This window comes from Strix uralensis, chromosome Z (assembly GCF_047716275.1).
Source record: "Strix uralensis isolate ZFMK-TIS-50842 chromosome Z, bStrUra1, whole genome shotgun sequence".
NCBI classification, from domain to species: domain Eukaryota; kingdom Metazoa; phylum Chordata; class Aves; order Strigiformes; family Strigidae; genus Strix; species Strix uralensis.
The window spans coordinates 3,243,971-3,264,570 of NC_134012.1; the positions used below are offsets into that span (position 1 = coordinate 3,243,971).

At 38.7% G+C, this 20,600-nt stretch overlaps 1 protein-coding gene across 1 annotated transcript in view; it reads right to left on the reverse strand.

The window, feature by feature from the left end:
* Positions 1-20,600, reverse strand: part of ADGRV1 (adhesion G protein-coupled receptor V1) — a 296,614-nt gene that overhangs the window by 83,826 nt on the left and 192,188 nt on the right. The window contains exons 86-87 of the mRNA XM_074856164.1: positions 9,384-9,500; positions 1,964-2,142 (exon numbers count right to left, since the gene is read on the reverse strand). Of these exons, the coding sequence (XP_074712265.1) occupies positions 1,964-2,142; positions 9,384-9,500 (296 nt within the window). The remainder of the gene's footprint in view (positions 1-1,963; positions 2,143-9,383; positions 9,501-20,600) is intronic.

The following is a 20,600-nucleotide window of genomic DNA, read 5'->3' on the forward strand; positions in this document are numbered from 1 at the left end:
CACCATTGTTCTCAAAGTATTTCTAAGGCTGATTCTGAAGTTAGCATGTAATGACCTTGACTTTGGAAATCTCCTTGTTTCCCTTTCCACTAATACATCCTGGTTTGGAGAAAACAAATCACATGATGTAGTTCAATCTGTCCGCTTTTTTACATTCAGGCTTTGAAAGTCCTCTTTGTATAATTAAGAGCAACTTTTAAAGTGCTCTTCAAATTAGGAATTAGCATCGATGCTGTTTATGAAAATCCTTGCAGATATCTCCTTAGTGTTCACATTGACTGAACTGGAATAAGCTGGACACGCACTAAGCTTGGGATGATTTCTGTCATTTGCCCACTTTAATAAGATGCTGGAAAAGTTTTATATTTAATTTGGGCAAATGAGTTGGACTGAGTAATTTTCCTCTACTTAATGATTTTATCAGAACACAGGGATTTTTCCTTGTTTTTGAATGAATGAGACATGGACACCAAAAGAAAACAACTGTGAAACCGTGGTTCACTGCATAGTGATACCATCAACCCACTGTCTGATAGCAATCAGAAGACTTGAGTATGCTACACACATTTCTCATGTTGGGGAAGTATTTTACCATGAAGTAAAATACAATACTCTCGTTCACCATGTTCTGCGAAGAAAAATCTATGTGTATGGGATGGTGTAGAGCTATGCAGCACTCCCTGATGTGTGAATATCAGAAGTGGTCTGCAGTAGTGGACCTCAGGTAGTCTTTTGAGTTGAGAGCTGGTGTCTGTTATCGTGGAACTAAACCTTGGCTAACACGGCAGGATAGCTTGTAGTACGTGGTGTAGCTCATTTAGATCTAAATCAGGTATGCCTGCTTATCATACACTGTGCACATATACATACATATATATATACAAGTAATATTTATAACTGTACACATATATGTAATGCATATTCTCAGACACACAAATATTGAATTCCAGTATCTACTTCTCACAGTAATTCCCTTTGTATGACAAAAAAAACACTGTACTGAATTTTGTTCAGTTATAATGGAACCATGCACAGATATTCTGTTTTGGGTCTACTCTGCCAGCACCATTATAAGAAGTTTCCATAAAAAGAACTTGTACATTCTTCTATTATTTTTAAAAAGAAGTTGTCTGTTTATTCTTTCCTGTGCATGAAGCATGTAATTATGACACAAAGTGAATAAGCATAATAGCCTCATATCCTAGAATAGCTATTATCTAGGTTATATCAAAGCTATAGATTAGCTTTGCCAGAAAATGGGCCAGAGTAAAAGGGGTAGGGAAGGAGAACAAAAATATTTATCTATGTATCTTTCCACTTAAACATCTAAAGTTCTAGGAATTGTTTTAATTAGGACAGTTTTCTGAAGTTATATATAGCTTTAAAAGGGCTGTGTTAATTATTGGCATTACAGCAAAGCTCAAGTTTGGAACAGTTGTAATACAACATATTCTATATTCCAAGAGAAACACTTCAGGAAATATATTTGACATGTTAATGTAGTAACATTGTTAGCAGAGAATATATTTAATAATCTAAGAGGCAGGAGCTTAAGGCTGGGTTTGGCGTTGTGTTTTTTTAAACACGGAAATGAAATGGAAGAAAAACATGCTCTTCTGCTCACTTTTGCAGCAGTAACCATTTCTATCCTTTACCCTGCAATTGCACTGTCTCAGAAGAGAATAAATAATTTACCCACAAAGCAGACATGCTCGAGCTGGCTCTGCCAATGCTCAGCCCAGGATGGAACTGTGGAGAAACTGGAGCAAAGCCTAATTGCATGGAAAGTGATGCATTGCATACGGGTGACACACTTGCTTCACCTCCACCAAACGAGGAATCCCCCTGCCCCTCACTGCATTTGGCTGCATGCATATCCCCTTCCCTACGTGCAAGCAAATTAAATATAAAGCAAAAGAGAGAGTACAATAGCTAGCTCATGCCTTGTTAAAGGAAAACTTACAGATCACTGTAGACAAGGCCATAAATCTGTGCTGTGCTGTGATGATAGATTCCTCTCAGGATAATTAAAAGCAGGATCACAACAAAAGCTGGAAGCCCCCAACTCAAAACGAAGTAAAGCAGATAGCGCCGCTCTGTGTGTTCATCATTCATCACCAGGACGTACCAGAAATTAACAGCCTGAAGAATAATGCAGAATGTTAGTCAATAGACTTGTGGATGATTAGATATCCCAAAAAACAAATCACTCTGAAAGTCATAATACAGCATATTTCTGTCCCAGCATATGTGTATATATAAACATTTTCAAACATATTTTGTTCTCATTTTCTTCTTTTAAGTAATCAAAAGAGACTGATTATAAAAGAAGCATGTTTATTTATATAACTGTTAGATTTGGAATTAGACTATCAGAGAAGAAGGGACACCCTGTTTAGTAGAAAACACTATTTTTGCAGATCAAAAATAGCTTTGTGGTGCAGAAGTAGCTTTCTTCTTGGCTTTCCATACCTTCACAGAAAAGACTGACGTAATATTGCTAAACCTCATCTCTGCTTAATCTTTCTATACTATTGTTCAGCTCTATGTATCTTCTTGCAGGAAATGCACTAACCTCTTTCAACAGTTCTAACATGGTCCAGTTCTGGGCTCACCAGTACAACAAAAACATGGAGCAAGTCCAGCAAAGGGCCATGAACATGATTAATAGACTGGAGTATCTCTCCAATGAGGAGAGGCTGAGAGATCTGGGGCTGTTTAGCCGGGAGAAGAGGATGCTCAGAGGGATTTATGTATAAATAACTGATGGGAGGGTATGATGAAGAGGGAGCCAGAGCCTCCTCAGTGGTGCCCAGTGGCAGGGCAAGAGGCAACGGGCACAAATTAGTATATGTGAAATTCTACCTGAACATAGGAAAAAGCTTTTTTACTGTGGGGGTGGTCAAACACTGGGTCAAGCTGTCCAGGGAGGTTGTGGAGTCTCTATCCTTAGAGATCATCAAAACCTAACTGAACATGGTCCGGGGCAACCTGCCCTAGCTGACTCTGCTTGAGCCAGCGTGTCAGAGTAGGCAGTCTCAAGATAGCCCTGCAATTTCAATGGTTCTGTGATTCTGTGTAATATTTGTATAAGCATTTGAGAAAAAAATGCAAGTAAGTGAATATAAATTCACATGCTTCTCTACAATAATTCGTGTCTTCTTATGATCAACTCATCATCAAACAGCATAACTAAGAATTTAAAATTATATATGAATCAAAATGAAGAAGTGGAATAGTTGAAATCTCTTGAAAGAACTGGTAGTATGAGTAAGGAAACTCTTCAAGTAAAACAAAACACTTAAAGAGTTTTGCATGGATCTTTGCATTTTAAGAGGTTAATAGTAGAAACACTTTCCTATGTGGTGAGCATTTTTTTATGCACATCTACACACGGTACTACTTTCTAATAAGCACCTAAACTACCTATAATAAAAATGTTTTGCAAAATATTTCTTCACTTCCTCCATTTCAAACCTATTATACCAGCATGTTGTATAATTATTTCTGGTCTTTTATATGGGTTGAATAAGGGATTAATTTTGCCTTTTTCTATCTAGAGGGCATCTAGTTCAAGCTTGGGCCTCTAGACTGTCTTGACAGTCTCCACTGAGAGAGGACAGACATCTTCAGGCCCTCATTGACCCTTACCCAATCATACTCATCTCTCTCCATTGTCTACACATGGATTTCACAAAATAATCTGGATTTATATGCTTAATTTGCAGCTATCTATTGTTAAAATAGGTAAAATCCATATACAGCGAGAAGACAATTGCAAAGTGATTATTTGTGTTTGTGAAATTTTGCAGATTACCCTCAGCCAAGGGTTTGTCTACAAGTTTGTTCAGGCAGACTGAATTTTCACAATCAAAAACTTAATTAGTGGTTTGTGGATTCTTTATGTAAGTCTCATCAGTTAATTATCATTACAGTTTTTTTTCTGTGGTTTATATAGCATGAATATACAATACTTTCTATCTATGAATCATAAAGCACATTGCATATGTTAACAACTTGTTTTTAAAAAAATATTAGTTTAATAAGCATTTTAAATGCTCCCTTGGAGAATGACACTTTATAAATAAGTCCAGTGTATGTAATTATATTAATTATATAGTAATTATTATGGCCTTTTTTATTTTCATTTGGTGATTGGTGCTATGTGAACAAAGGCAAAGTTTGTTTTCCTCAAAAGAACATAGAATCCTACCATATAATTGTAACTGTCCTGTGTGGGTTGAAAGAACACCGAAAAACTAGTAATTCCATTGTTGGACATTCACAGGAAGAAACATTAAATGCATGAAAATGGTATTTGGAAAAAAAAATCCACATTTAGTGGAAAGATCTGGTTGTTCTCTTATAATGTTCCTTTCCCTCTCAACTTTTGCATGGGATTTAAAACCCATTCAAGATTCTGTTTGCACCTTATGCCAATAAACATTCTTCAAATTACATGCCCTTGTAGTCCTGACCGGGCTGTGCTTCACTGCAAGCGTTTCCAGACAGCAAAATCCTTGAACTGATTTATGCCACTATGTTCAGGGATTGTTGGTTCTACTAATTCTGACAATCTGGTGAACATTGTTCTCAGTCATCCAACCGAGATTGCTTTCTAAGAAACCGTACCTCATGTCCTTGCTCTGTGTTTGTTTAGCCATATTTACCTATTTCATCTCATTTATCACAGAAGAACACTTTAACACCAGTGCTGCTGCAAAGATATAAGGGGGTTCGGGTAGTTCACCATCTCCTGCCCAGTGACATTTCTATCTTGATAATTTTAAATTCTTGTCTTCAACCGCTTTTGATGTTCCAAAATTCAATCAGTGAAATACAAATAGTGGAGCTAATTTTAGCAAATCCTTTCCTGTTGCCATGTTGCAACAATAACCAGTTCTACAGAAGAATAAAACGTACAGTCCATTTCCCAGCTGCTCAGGTGTAAGAACAAATGTACAAGTAGTGATTGTTCCGATGTAGAATGCAAAGCAATTACAAATTCAAATAACACTCTAATGAGACAATGTGAACTTCAGTGAAGCCTTTTTTCTTTTAGAATGAGGCAATTAATTGAAATTACCTTCTCAAAACTGGGGCACTTTTGTTTATTTCTTTAACTATTCATTCATTTATCTTTAGTGATAATCTGTGGATATCTGGTAAATATTAGCTTCAAAATACTTAAAGTATTTCCCAAGTCAGTGGGAAAACTGCTGTTTTCCTTCCATCTTTTTAGGAATGACCACAGCATTCACTTCACATAATTCCTTTCTCAAAGCTGTTAAGCAGTCCATAAATCATTCTTAAAAATAATTATTAAACTTATTGTAAAATAAGTACTTGTCTTATAAGTCTGCAATAAATTTATAGAAAATGTAAGGTGCCATTAAATCCACAAAGGAGGAGGATTCGGGTATGGGTAACAGCAAGCTCATGACATTCACTCTGGTTTGCTTATTGAACTGCCACTTTTGCTGTTGATTTACTCCACTGTAGCAATGGCTCAGAAAAGTACCAAGTCCACCTTTTCCCATAATTTTGCTCTATGTCAGAATTGGCAATTGAGAACTACACAATTTTAATTTTTTCCTCAAAAGACAACTATTAACTTTTTTTTGTAACTTTTTTTTTTTTGGTAACAACTTAGAAAATGCTAAAAGAAGAAAATTATTTTTCCTGATAAATAGTTGTCTTACTAAAGATTTGTCATGGGAAGAATAACAGAATACAGAAAGGCATCTTTAGTTGTGTGCTCCTAAAATAAAAGTGCAGACTGCATTTGAAAATACAGGTTATGCTGTACCAACATAAGTTTGTATGACGAGATGTCTGTCAGGATGAAGACTTCTGAATTTCAGACTAGTATAAAGCAAATATTTCAGGCTAAGCTGACTCTGTGGCCACAGAGAGTCATTTGTACCTTGCTTACTCCTTTTCTTCTGCAGTCAAGAAAGCCTCATCCTTAAAAAAACTGGATAATGTTATCAACATTCAGCAATTTACAAAAATCTCCCCATAAAAGCCAAGAAACAAGACAATGCAATACAAAGGGACAGGAACAATCAGACAAGCAAGGATGATTTGATGTCGCCTTTGTTCTGACTCTGAAAGTGGACCAGGACTCTCAGGTCTTTTCCATTCCTGCATTTCGGTCAATATGTGGGTAGTAGCTATGTGTGTAGTACAAATACTGATATTGAAGGTAAGCCCACAAATATAAGAAGCTAAAAACAGAAAAAGAATTAGCATATGAAGCTATAGATTTTGTTGTTGTAACCACTCTTAATATATGATAAAATGCTAAGTATAATTACTATACCCAGCAATATGCAGAAGTAGGAAAGATGAGTACAAAAAGGTAAAGTTGTCCTAGAGTCTAGAAAGTGAAGATCTTTGATCTGGACTACAGAATTGAATCTCTACAGGTCTAAATGTGCTGTTAAATCTGTTTTCCTATAGACTTTTTTGTCACCTGGAAAGGTTGCTACACCACCTTTTGATCACTTAAAATTATCTGGATTTTCTGGATGTTTCAGTTCCACATATCTGCACGCTGCTTGCCCTTGATTATCACGTTCACCCACTTCTGTTTGCAGTGATCATGACTGACACTAGGAGATTTGTATAAAATGCATCAGTGATCAAGCATTTGCACATAGGCTGTACAGCCTTACAGAGGGCACAGTGACTGCATGAGTGATACAGAATCTGTTCGCGTATTTTTGCCGTGTCCCAGACAGAAGTATTTAAGTCTTATTTAAGTATTAACACCTTATTAATTCTGCCTTCCAAATCAACTCATGTGTGCTAAGTATACCATGCTGAGAAAGATGACCATTCATTTCCCAGGCATTTAAATCTGCCATTTAGATTTAGCAGTAGCATCTAGACTTCCCAAATCAGTCTGGTTTTCCCTCAGATCCACAAGCTTTGCTAATATTGCCATGGGGACCAATTTAAGCACAGGCATGTCCCCAGGACTCCTTTAATACCCTGGCATTGCTTCCTCACTCTGCAATGAGAAATACAAATTCAGGACCTATTCTCAATCAAGAAGAGTAAATTGTAGCTGAGTGCTTGGTTGATCAATGCTTCAGATTATTTCTTTCCTTTTGGTTTGGGTCTTTAAAACTTCAAAAATTATACACAGCTGAAGACCTGCACCTACAAAAAGAGGAAATCCCCTTCACTCTGGGTGGCTCTTGTCAACTCATCACTCAGCAGGCTATAAAGGATTCCCTCTTAAGCTCCTCTGTCCCCTCATATTTGCATGAAGAACCTTCGTGACTAACACAAGCCTGAGGCTCCACTAAATTGAATGGGACATGCAAGTTCTTAGGACCTGGACAAACTCTACTCCAGCAAAAATTAACAATGGATTTCAACTACAGCCATAAAAATAACCAACTGTTAACGTTCATATAATTTTTGTCAGGATAAGCAATTAATCCTTGGAAGAGCAAGCATTCAAAACAGGAGTCCTTTTGTGACTTAATGTAATGTAATACATGTAGGATGGGAAGACGAAACACTATTAAACACTGAGCAGTCAAAGCATGATATATCCCAGTAAAATGGCAACTTAGAAGTATTACTTTGTCTGTTCAAAATAGTAAATGTTCAAGAGATCTGTAGTGGCTTAGGAATGAAGTAAATGAGCAGCTGTGAAGAAGAATATAATTTACAGCTCACAAAATAATTTAGGTTAGTTAACCTAAGAGAAACTCATAAGCCAAGGTAGGTGAAGGAGCACAGCAGAAAAAAATTCTGTAATGAGACAGTAGAAAGTAACATCCACTGGAGAGAATATTTAATCTTTCTAACTGTATAAATTCAGGAAAAGCGACAAGAATAAAAAGACTGTTAGTATCACTAGAGACAGAGCAGCTTAGATGTCTCTGCTCAATTTCTACGAGCAGTTGCAGCGGCAGTGTACATGACAGACCATCTACTTGTAGCTTGCTAAAACCAACAAGCACAGTGGAGCTGTTAGAGAGCCTGCCACGGTTCTCAATAAAAGTGAGCCTGACATAATCCCAGGAAAATGCCAGATACTACATGAATGTCACTGGGAGACAAAGCTGTATTTAGATTTAGCCTTGGTTTGGTCTAATAACCTGCATATTGGAGGATTTGTATGGTAATGTATGGACTGCATATATAAAGCTGTATGCTATAATAAATGTGCTATGGACAAATCCTATTAAAATTACAGACAAATAAATTGCATAATTCACGCACTAGTGCTAAATATACATTCCTAGACAAGGGCATGATAATGTATTTCCCAAATAACCTCACAGCTTGTTATTTTGGCTAACTTACAACTGGTAATTTTCCATAACAGATTTGATTGTTCATGGTCTCCCACATTAGTTCAATTGTTTTTTACACTATTTACTGTTCTATAATGTGTCAAAAAAGCAATGAAGGTGGTGAAGGTTCTAGAGCACAGGTCTTATGAGGAGCAGCTGAGGGAACTGGAGGGGTTTAGTCTGGAGAAGAGGAGGCTGAGGGGAGACCTCATCGCCCTCTACAACTCCCTGAAAGGAGGGTGCAGAGAGGTGGGTGTTGGTCTCTTCTCTCAAGTAACAAGTGATAGGACAAGAGGAAATGGCCTCAAGTTGCACCAGGGAAGATTTAAATTGGATATTAGGAAAAATTTCTTCACCAAAAGGATTGTCAAGCTTTGGAACAGGCTGCCCAGGGAAGTGGTGGAGTCACCAGCCCTGGAGGTATTTAAAAGACATGTAGATGTGGCATTTAGGGACTTGGTTTAGTGGTGGGCTTGGCAGTGTTAGGTTAAGGGTTGGACTTGATGATCTTAAAGGTCTTTTCCAACCTGAATCATTATATGATTCTGTGAAAATTCTGGCAATATTTATGAATGTATATACTCTGTATTTTAATGCAAACTTATGAACGTATGTTTGTCATATTATACAAGTCTATTGACTTTAGTCTAATGACTTTTAGTCATGCTACTGACTCAAAAAATTACAGTGTAGTTTACACTTAATTTCACCTATAAGAGATTGTATCAAAAGACCAAATAAGAGATGTTTAAAAAAGCTATTAACTCTAATAAAAATAGTTCTTCAGTGTTTTGAGACAGTAACTTCTACAGGATGAAGTGAGATGTGGAAATTCTTCCACCGTTGTAATGGATATTTGTGGAAAAAGTCTTTGGAGGGTTCAAATATTTACCCATGGAGCTGTGACACCCTAGGCTTAATAAAGACCATCTCATGTTTTCCCTTTCTAATAGCATTGAATTGCAGAGATATATATATTATGATATAATAGAAACACAGTCTAAGTATCAGTTACTTTTACAGAGCTTTTGGGGAAGGGGTGAAAAAGACTAAGAAACCAACCTGAATGAGCATCCAGCTGAACTGGCAGAGGTAAAGGTAATGGGTAACAGATGCAAGGGCAGAGCAGCTTTCCTCTGAGAGATGTTGGCTCATGTAAGCAGAGGCCAGAAAGGAAATCTGCAGGGAAAAAATGAATATATGCATATTGGAATGAAACAAAATTAATTTAATAATAATAGTAATGAGAAAAAAAATATCTTCCATTTGGAAGTAAAATATACACTCAGTTACCGTTCCAGAGACTCAGGAGAGATACCTTGGACATTTAATATTTACCCAAAAGAAGTGGCCCTTTAACACAGTCAGCCACAAAACTAGCTTTAAACATTTTGCAGACAATCTAGTGTCCATTACATCCATATCTGAAAAGACTATAGAGAGACTTAATATTGTTTAATAGTGTTCACCAGACTGATTGCCATGCAACATTAGACACCAGTTTTGTAACTGTGGGTGGAGATTTTCCTCAATAAAATAAAAAGAGACTTATCTTCTGATTTCAGTTAGGCCAGAAATTTTATCAAGTAAACAAACTCAAGAGGCATTTACTGTCTTTGGACTGTCAGACATGCAGCAATATTCTACCCCATCACATAAGATAACAACACTGCACAAAAGGGAGTAAGCATTTCTTCTGTTGCCTAAAAGCAGACCAGGATTTCACAGTCACAAGGCAGATGTAAGTTTTTTTCTACAAACATGCCAAGGGTCAGAGGACTATACGTCGGCTGGATAAGTAGCCAATGCATTGTCTAAGGAACAAAGGTACTCCGACTCTGACTGCAATGAATGCTGCTAAACAATTGCATTTAAAATTAAACCACAACTCAGAAACTCTTAGCTCTGTCTTCTGTGAATTTCTTTACAGAGGAAATAGTTCTACAAGCAGACTTCATTAAAGAATTGAAGTGTTCACATAAAGAAAGTCTCGATTTACCTACAGAGCACCTGCAGTAACCTATGATTTTTCCTTTCCTTTACAAGGAATACTACCATTTTGACCATGACTTGTTAGTAACAGCAATTCATGGACTGTGCAGACTGATGTTATGCATATAAAATCAGGAGATGGGGTGGGGAAGGAAGTTAAAGTATTCCAAGTGATTTGGCATGCACCTGGACATTTTATTTAGGACAAAAATACAGGTATGGTATTGGACAACTCTTACTATAAAAATATCCTTATAAAGGCAGAGTCTGTATATTGACAGACAATGTTATCTCACCATGAAACAGAAAAACAAGAATGAGCAACTGGACAACAACTGGACTAAAAGCAATTATGAGATGTATTTCATTATCTAAAGGAAAAAGTGTACTTTTAGTATTTTATGTGGGGTTCATCAGTCTTCCGCTGGGAAGTGGAATCTAACCATTGCCACACAACTATTCAGTGATTAACAGGTTAACACACAACTTAATACAGATTGCTATTTGCCAAATTCTGACACTGCTAAAACAAATGCCATTGTCTGGAGTGGGTTAAACACAATTGAAATATGTGTGCAATAGCTGCCTTCCATTAGGGATAAACACAAGAATTGTTTGTGTAAAGAACTCTGTAGCACCAGCTAGCTCAAACAGTACCAGCAGTACTTCTCCTAAAACTTGAGCAAATGTTTCTACTTACAACAAGCAAAATACAACACACAGCTGGGTGGAGAGGCTTTACCACCTTTTGTTCTCTGAAGGCTTGTGTGTATGTCAAAGACAGAGACAAAAAGGGGATGAAAACACAAAAGCAGACTGATCCAGTCTTGGAAACATGTTTTTAGCACCTTCTGGACTGAATGTTGGCTTGAAAGCATTTTGGATCTGTAAACAAAGAAACTATAATTTCTAGCCTTTTCCTCTGTTTCAAGAAAAATAATTTTTTGTATATTAAAAAAGAGAAGTAGCTCACTATGTCAACAGTTTTCCAACCAAAACAATGTGAAGAGTCCAAATATTTGTTAAAAATGCATACCCTTCATGGATACTGACTTTTGTTGAAGTAAAACAGCAATATGGCTGAAGTAATCACTCAGCTAAGAATTCACTGTAATGAGTGGCATTACAGTGTTTTAAGCAAAAAAAAAAAAAGGCTAAAGGGGTAAAAGAGGCAAAGAAACATTTATACATTATTTTCATATAATTGCTGCATCTTGAGCAGAAGGTATAATAAGAATTGATTTATAACACAAAAACCAAATGGCAGACCACCTTTTGAAACGTTGGGAGAAGAGACTGTAGTTTAGCTACGCTGTTCTGACAAACGCTGGCTACTTTGGCACTTAGAGCTCAAAATGCAATGCACCACAATTTAGCAGAAATACATGAAGCCCAGGCCACTGAATAAACCTTTCCTCCATAGTATCTGAGGAGGGTAGGGAAACATATAAAAAAAGCACTTTCCAGATAAATTCTTTCTTAGACCTAACTGCCTCATGTACTTTCCTTAGTTTTCAACTGTAGTGGGCAAACTCTTGTAACAATGAATCTATTACTTTATAAGCAAAACATGTACCATATATTGGAACAAGTTGTTCCCTCTTGGAACATTAAAAATTATATATTGGATGTGTTCCTTTTGATACCAATTGTTCAGAGCTCTTTTTATAGAGATCGTATTAAATACCCCTTTTCAAACAATCTTTGTAACCTGCCATTTGGTTCTACACTGAGATTATAACATAATGATTCTTCCTGGTATTTGTCAAGGTGATCAGTCTTGACCCAAAAGGATTTAACTAAGGGATAACAAGTGAATTAAGTCAAATAGCAGGCTGCTGTTTTTGCTAATTTGTGCATGATAGTTCTGTGCCACATTCAAAATGACAATGATAGCATATCACTCACAAGGTTCCTCTTGGCAAAATGAAAAAATAAAAGTTAAAAAATAAAAGATGATAAATTGATGCACTTCTGTTAAAGAGCAAAAAGATCTTTGGCAAGGTTCCCATCTGACAGTCATTTACTCAGTTAATTAATCAAAGGATACTGCAATTCCTTTGTAACTTTAAGACAATTACCTAGCAATTACTTGGAGGAAATTAGCACCTGGGTATTCAACCTAAGTCATCAACACCAAACTATAAATGAATAAAACTAGATGATTTACAAAACTGTACATTCCTGTATGAAGAAGAGTATTTTTGCACTGGTGTTTTCAAGCAGTAGGCTATCTCAGAACATCATAGAATCATAGAACCATTTTGGTTTGGGTTGGAAGGGACCTTAAAGATCATCTAGTTCCAACCCTCCTTCCACTACCCCAGGTTGCCCAAAGCCCCGTCCAACCTGGCCTTGAACCCTTCCAGGGAGGGGGCAGCCACAGCTTCTCTGGGCAACCTGTGCCAGGGCCTCACCACCCTCACAGGGAAGAATTTCATCCTTATAGCTAATCTAAATCTACCCAAAACTGTTCCCCCTTGTCCTATCCCTACACCTCCTGATCAAGAGACCCTCCCCCCTTTCCTGTAGCCCCTTTCAGTCCTGTGAGGCCGCTCTAAGGTCTCCCCGGAGCCTTCTCTTCTCCAGCTGAACCCCCCAACTCTCTCAGCCTGTCCTCACAGGGGAGGTGCTCCAGCCCCCTGAGCATCTTCGTGGCCTCCTCTGGACCCGCTCGAGCAGGTCTGTCTCCTTTGGTGTTTGGGACCCCAGAGCGAGTTAAAAGCTGCCTCTTAGTTTCCAGCCTGCACGTATTCATGGTCAATTTATATATGTTTTTAATGCTGTTGGAAGCCTCTTGCGATAAACAGGATTTCCTCCTCCTTGGGGTTTGCACTGTCATGAATTCACGGAAAGCAGTAGTATTCTTCCTCAGGCTTCATTTTTCAAGGTTAAATAAGCCGATCACTGCACAGCGCAACACTCTGTAGACATGCCTAAGTTGGGCTGGACAGCAAAAGCAGTTTAGCTCCGTGAATATAGCACCTGCCTGGATCAATTTATCTTGTTTCTCCAAGTAATCCTATCTACTGCACTGTGAAATGTGTACTCACACATGTGAAAGACTGTCCTTGCACAAAAGCCTTTGCAGTTTGCACACCAATTTCATCATCCTTCTTTATATTGGTGCCACTTTGATTCTGTCCTTCATGAAAACATGTGCTCAGGGTTGGATGGAGAAGAGCTGCAGAGGTCTCACTAGATTCTCACTCAACTGTGCACCACGTAAATACTTCTTCTGTCATATGGTAATACCTCGGTGATCATCGGTTTTTCTTCTCATTTCCAACTGACTACCTCTGGCCACAGAGTTAAAGTTTTGCTGTTAGTCTACAGTTATGGCTTTTCACCTTGTTCTAGGAAATATCCCTGTGATTCACACTTCAGTCTTCAAAGCTATTCACATCTTTCTATACCCTACCCCACAACCACTAATTAGTGTCAGTGCTTCTCTACTTTCTGCCATCAGTGCACTTTGCCCAGGCACATTATTTTCTGTTCCACAAACTAGTCCTTTAGGATCAGTGAAATACCACTCTCTCATAGCTGTCTTTTCCCATTAGTCTGCCTCTTCCCACATATGAGTTCTTGAACTAATCCTCCTCCATTATTATTTTACAAATTATGTGACATATCATGTATTTTACCGCATTTATCTCATCAAAGAAAACTATGAGACTAGTCTGGCACGATCTAAGTATAAACACACAGGAGTCTTATTCTCTGCTTCATTTATCACTATGTCTTTTGACAGAATTTTTTTTTCAAACTCTTAGATGCTTCTGAGACTGAATTAATGGGCCTGCAGTTGCCAAGATTATTTTTTTTTACTATACATTACTTTTAATACATTATTTTCCAGTCATATAGTAGCACTCTGAAGTGAAGGATTTGTTAAAAGCACTTGTAGTGAGACCTGCAAAGTATCATGCCAGCATTTTCAAGGTTAGGAATGGGGACTTTTTTGTTCCAACCTATCAACACACATATCCTTTGGGTTCTCCTTCTGCCTCAGTAGCCATAAGTTTCACTCCATGCGACTCACTCTATTCACTATCTTGTCTTTATCCCAGTGGTGATCTTTAACATCACTATCTCCTCTGAAAATGTGAAGATGTTAATTTTGTTTGTTTGGAGTCACACTTTATGTATTTACTTTTCCTGCCTCACTGCAAATTTTTACATTATTCTCTCTTCACTTATATAATAAAAAGAATTAGACAAAAATTCCACACAAGGAGATAACACTATTGTCAACCAAACCAAATGTACATGCCATATTCATTAATGTCATCTATCATGACCAACCAAATGTACATGGCGTATTCATTGATGCCAACCACAGATGATGTGAGGAAGTCAATCAACTTTCTAATGATAAAAGAATTTCTTAAAATCCAAGTTCAGAATTAGCAGAGATAAACTTGACCTTATTAGCGAAATTTGCAGAGAAAACAATGAGTCTAAGTGAGAGTTGCCATGAGAGTTGCCTTTCAAATTTCATATAAGAGAGAAAAAGGAAAGACCAGAAGACTGAAGCAATTCCATACCAATCAGGTAAACAACAGCTAACTGAAGAGCAGGTTGGCTGAAACCTAAATCATAAGAAGTATGTATGAAGAATAAATAAGTGAAATACAGAGTAGTAGTAATTACAACTTGCCATGGTAAATTCTGAAATGCTACCATATGATGGACTTTAAAATGAGGCTACAGCACGAGACAGACGGGAGTGAATCTTATCTCTGCTTTGAACTAAAAGGTGGAAGTACTGAATGTCTTTTATAGCAAGACCAGCCTTCAGGAATCCCAGGTCCCAGAGACCAGGGGGTAAGGTTGGAACAAGAAAGATGTATCCCTGGTGGAAAAGGATCAGGTGTGAGAATACTGGTCCAGCACACTGGACCATGGAGCTTGATGGGATGCACCCACAATTGCTGAGGGAGCTGGCAGATGTCACTGCGAGACCACTCTCGGTAGTCTTTGACCAATCACAGTGACTAAAAGTCCCCAAATACTGAAGGAAAGAAAACATCACCTGCATCTTCAAGAGGGCAAGAAGGCAACTACAGGTTGATCAGCCTCCCCTCTATGCGTGGGAAGGTGATGGAGCATCTAATTCTGGAAACCATTTGCAGGTACATTAAGGATGAGAAAATCAGCAGGAGTAGTTAGCATGGCTTCACCAAGGGGAAGTCATCCTTGACCAACCTGATAATCTTCTATGATGAAGTGACTGGCTTGGTAGATGAGGGGAGAGCAGTAGCTATTGTCTACCTGGACTTCAGGAAGGTCTATGACACTATCTCCCATAAGATCTTCATAGATGAGATGTTGATTTATGAGTGAATAAGCAGACAGTGAGGTGGGTTGAAAACTGGCTTAATGGCCAGGCTCAGAGAGTGGTGATAAGTGGAGCAAAGTCTAGTTGGAGGCCAGCGACTAGTGGTGTACCACAGGAGTCAATACTGGGTCCAGTTCTGCTTAACAGCTTCATTAATGACATGGATGATGTCATTGCAGATGTCATTGCAGATGACACCGAACTGGGAGGAGTGGCTGATACACCAGAGGGTCATGCTGCCATCCAGAAGGGCCTAGACAGGCTGGAGAAACTGGCTGAGAGGGAGCTCACGAAGTTCAACAAGGGGAAGTGCAAAGTCCTGCAACTGAGAAGGAATAACCCCATGTACCAGTACATGCTGGTGGCTACCCAGCTGGACAGCAGCTTGGCCAGAAAGGCCTCAGGGGTCCTGCTGGACACCAAGTTGAACAGGAACCAGCAATGTGCCCTTGGCTGATGGCATCCTGGGCTGCATTAGGAGGAGTGTTGCCAGCATGTTGAGGGAGATGATCCTTCCCCTCTGCTCAGCACTGGTGAGGCCACACCTGGAGTCCTCTGTCTAGTTCTGGGCTCCCCAGTAAAAGAGAGATATGGACAGACTGGAGTGAGTCCGGCAAAGGGCCATGAAGATGATTAAGGGATGGGGCATTTCTCCTGTGAGGAAAGGCTGAGAGAGCTGGGACTGTTCAGCCTGGAGAAGAGAAGGCTCAGGGGGGATCTTATTAATGTGTATAAATACCTGAAAGGAGGGTGTAAAGAGGACGGAGCCAGGTGGTGGTTTCAGCAGTGCCTAGTGCCAGGACCAGAGGCAATGGGCACACACTGAAACACAGGCAGTTCCCTCTGAACACCAGGAAACATTTTTTCACTGTGAGGGTGAGCGACCACTGGCACAGGTTGCCCAGAGAGACTGTGGAGTCTCCATCTTTGGAGACACTAAAAAATCATCTAGACATAGTCTTGGACAACTGTCTCTGGGTAGCCCTGCTTGAGCAGGGGGGTTGCAGAAGATGATCTGCAGGGGTTCCTTCCAAGCTCAAACATTCTGTGATTCTGTGATAAGAGTAATGCCCTTAACTGTATACATCGGACCAGAGTGGACTGAGTCAGTTTTTGGACGATTAGCATATGCACAAAATTCACATATTATTTGTAGCATACATTTATAGTATACTATTTGATCACTGTATGATCAAATCCATGATTATGCATGGAAGAATTTACCTGTGGGTAAAGCTGTGAGTACCTTTGAGGAAACCTAAATATCCTCCTTTCGTGTAGATTTTTTTTTTTGCTGGGCACGACATCATATGGCGTGGAATATCCCTTTGGTTAGTTGGGGTCAGAGGTCCCAACCTCCTGCCCACCCCTTTGGTTGTGGGGTTGGAGGTTGGAGGGACAGCCTTGATGCTGTGCGAGCACTGCCCAGCAGCAGCCAGGACATCGGTGTGTTATGAACCCTCTTCTAGATAAAAATACAAAGCCCAGCACTACGAGGGCTGTTGTGGGGAAGGTTACCTCCAGCTCAGCCCAAATATGCAAGGAACTACACACGTTTGCAGTGATACCCACTGTAAACTGGGCAGTGCACATTTTCATGAACTCTACTGAGAAACCTTTGTTTCTCTGCATTTAATATTTCAAGAGTGATAAAGGCCAATGATTCCAAAGAGACATCCAAAATACCAGCGCTTCCAATTACTTCTGGATTTAAGACTGCATCTTATCTTCCATTAACAGTTTTGAACTTGTTTGGAAAGTACTGTATTAAAATGGTTAACATTCTGGCATCCCTTCAGAACCGTTTCACAGAAACACAGTGAAACTGATGAATTTGGAATACTTTGATGGAAGAATATTCCTTTCCTTTTCACTTAATAAGATTTTTTTTCCTTGCATTTTGTGGCAAACCATATCACATAAACTATTCCTGGTCAGAGAATATGCAACACCCAATGAGGAGAACAGGGATGTTTTTCTATTGAAATCCATAGGTAACTGATTTACCATATTCCCCTCAACTTGAACCAGTATGTATTAAGATTTTGTCCCAATTTTTTAGCCTGACAATGCAGTAAATACTGAAAAAATTATTTTACAAAGACCTAAGTGTATCTGATGTGATATTAGCTACCCAACTCCTTCAAAAATAGAAGAAAACAGGAACTTTCAACACTGATATTGCAAATGTGAGGTTAAAACCCCTAAGTAATAAGTAAAATAAAGGGTAAAAGTCAAATAATAAAGCAGTAAACTATAAACAAAACTTGATTTATAATTTTAAGAATTGCAAAAATGTTTTCACAGGAGGAGAATAAATCTGAGAGTAATAATCTTTTGCTCTTGCAAGAAGTGCTGAAAAGGCAGCATGTTGTGCTGGGCGAAGAAAAAAGAAAGAGAACGCCTTGCCATGCTCTAGAGGAAAAGCTGTGGAGAAGGCTAACCCAAGCAGATACAAAATCATCAAGCCGCGGAACAGCACACGTTTAGCTCTGGGAGAGTGCGCAGAGCTGGGGTCTGCCGCATCTGCTCAAAACAGTTTCACTTTCTCATCCTAGCAGGAAGCACCCCCGCCTCCTGTAGCTGAGAAAAAGATCCTTCCCCACTGGGAGGAACCCGCAGACCAAGCGGCTGACTCCTCGTGAAGACTTTGGAATGTGCCAGTGAAGAACATGTCAGGATACTTATGTCACATTTTTGAAATTTCTCTAAATTGCTGCTTCACAGTACGAACTCATGAAACTTTAGACATTGGCTTCTTCTAGACAGAAAAGTCTTCATATACGTCTTACAGAAATGCATCCTAACAGGGATCATGTAATTTATTTTCACACTAAATATTTTTTCTCTTTTTCCAATTTTATCATTTTTTTAATAATTCAAAATTTATTTCTTTATTCCTCATAGGAAAAGATTGTCTTCCTTATAGAGCTTGTTTACATGCATTTCTATTAAAATAGAAAACACAACAAAAAGCCCAACCACATGCTATCTCTCATTACACCAACCCAACCTCGAAAGAGGAATAGTATCAAAGGCATAATTTACAGCGGTGCTCCTTTTGTTGGACTTAATTGCAATGAACAATAACATAGGAAAATAAACACATTAAAACTTCCATGTCCTCACCAAATTGCTCTCTTCTGCTTTGAATTTACTTTATATGGGTAAAAAAAGGGGTTCCTTTCTTGAACACAGGGACACTGCTTAGTAATAGTGCATATGAATCACAGTTTTTGTAACTGTTTGGTAGGTCAGGACAGCACTGATCTAAGTCAAGTGTTCTTGTGTTTTGTGTTCTGATATTAAATGCCAGGACAAAAATACCGACAAAGGATATATGAAAAATTGCAGACCCTTATGGACTCTAGCAAAAATTCTAAGTCACTATTCCTGGAAAAAGTAACAATACAACACACAGCAGGTTTCAGAGTACAGATGAAAAGGTTACGTAATTTAGAAGGTTCAAAACATGGTGTTTAACTGGGTCAAAAGAAAAGTTCAATAACTAACTTTTCATTTCATATTTATTCTGTATTAATGATGCTAAAATAAGCAGTTAAAGTTCCTTTGTGAATTTACATGAATGCTAAATGACTTCCCAGGTCACTAAATTGTTTCAGAAATTGCCATAATTCAGAGAGGGGTGCTTTAAAACTGACACCAGAAAAAACAATACATATGGGTTTAGCTTTATTTCTGGCTTCAGTTAAGTCAGTGAATATATATATTAAAAAATAAGTACCTCATGAACAGCAGCTCCAAAGTCTTACCGTATAATTTGCATGCATTGTGTATTTTAGAGATATTTTTGTGTTTATGAATTATTTGCTTAAAGTATGTTGATTATACGTCACTGTAAACAGGCACTTTAAGAAAAGGCAAATGGCTGACTAAAATAAAATCACTTGAAATACTGATGGTGTATTTACAACAGTGACCCATGGCACTTTTGTGTAAAGATGTTTACACTTTATTAAGCAGCAGCAGAACTGGCAACCATTTTAAGTGGTGATTAGACACCAGCAACCATATGTTACTCATTCCCTTCCCCCAGCTGAGCAGGATGGCAGTTGGTTTCATGCTGGGTTCAGTCCCTGCCCTCTTCACTTCCCATTTTTAGGCTCAGGGACATTTTTTTGCTTCTCCGGGCGAGGCAGCCGGCGCTCTGAGGGTGCAGGATCCAGGGTAGGAGTGTGGCACAGCAGCTCGCAGCTGGCCGTGCAGAGACGTTAGCTGTTGGGGAAAGGCTGGGGTAGCTCGCAGCCTTCACACAACAAGCCTGACACAAGTACCCAACTGCACAGTCTCCTCTAACACAGTTTCTCCTCTGTTCCAGTCATACAAAGAATGTGTTGAGTGATACTCACTGAGAAGTTATACTTGATTTTTTTTTTTTTTTAAATAAGTTAAAATAAGGATTAACAGGCTCTTAGCAGGTCCTAACCCATTTAGTTTTATACACAGATTCAGAACAATGTATCTGGCATAGTACCCTATAAAGACAGCTCCTATTATCACCTCCATTTAGATCGGGGACAAAGATGCACACTGTGTTGTCACTCATTACAGAACACAAGCCAGACCTCCTGAGTCCCACTGCAAGATCCTCAACACCACAGCAGTTTTGATATAATGATGCAAATAGAAGCTGAAAAAGCCTCTTTTTAAAACCATGAAAAATGTATCTACAGTCTTTTCCAGTTTCCAGCACCCAGACACAGCTCAGGGCAGTCCCAATATGCTGTCCAAAACAAGCTTTTCTGATGGATGTTGACCTTCTATGGTGGAATCTGCCTTGTATTGTTTTCTATCTAGAAACTCAGATTAGACCCTCAGCAGATCTGCCATGACAGATTAATTGGCTCTAGAAGCTTCTCAAGTGGGATCTATATATGCTTAGGGGGTATATCAGGAAAAACTGTTAATAATGTGACTTTTCA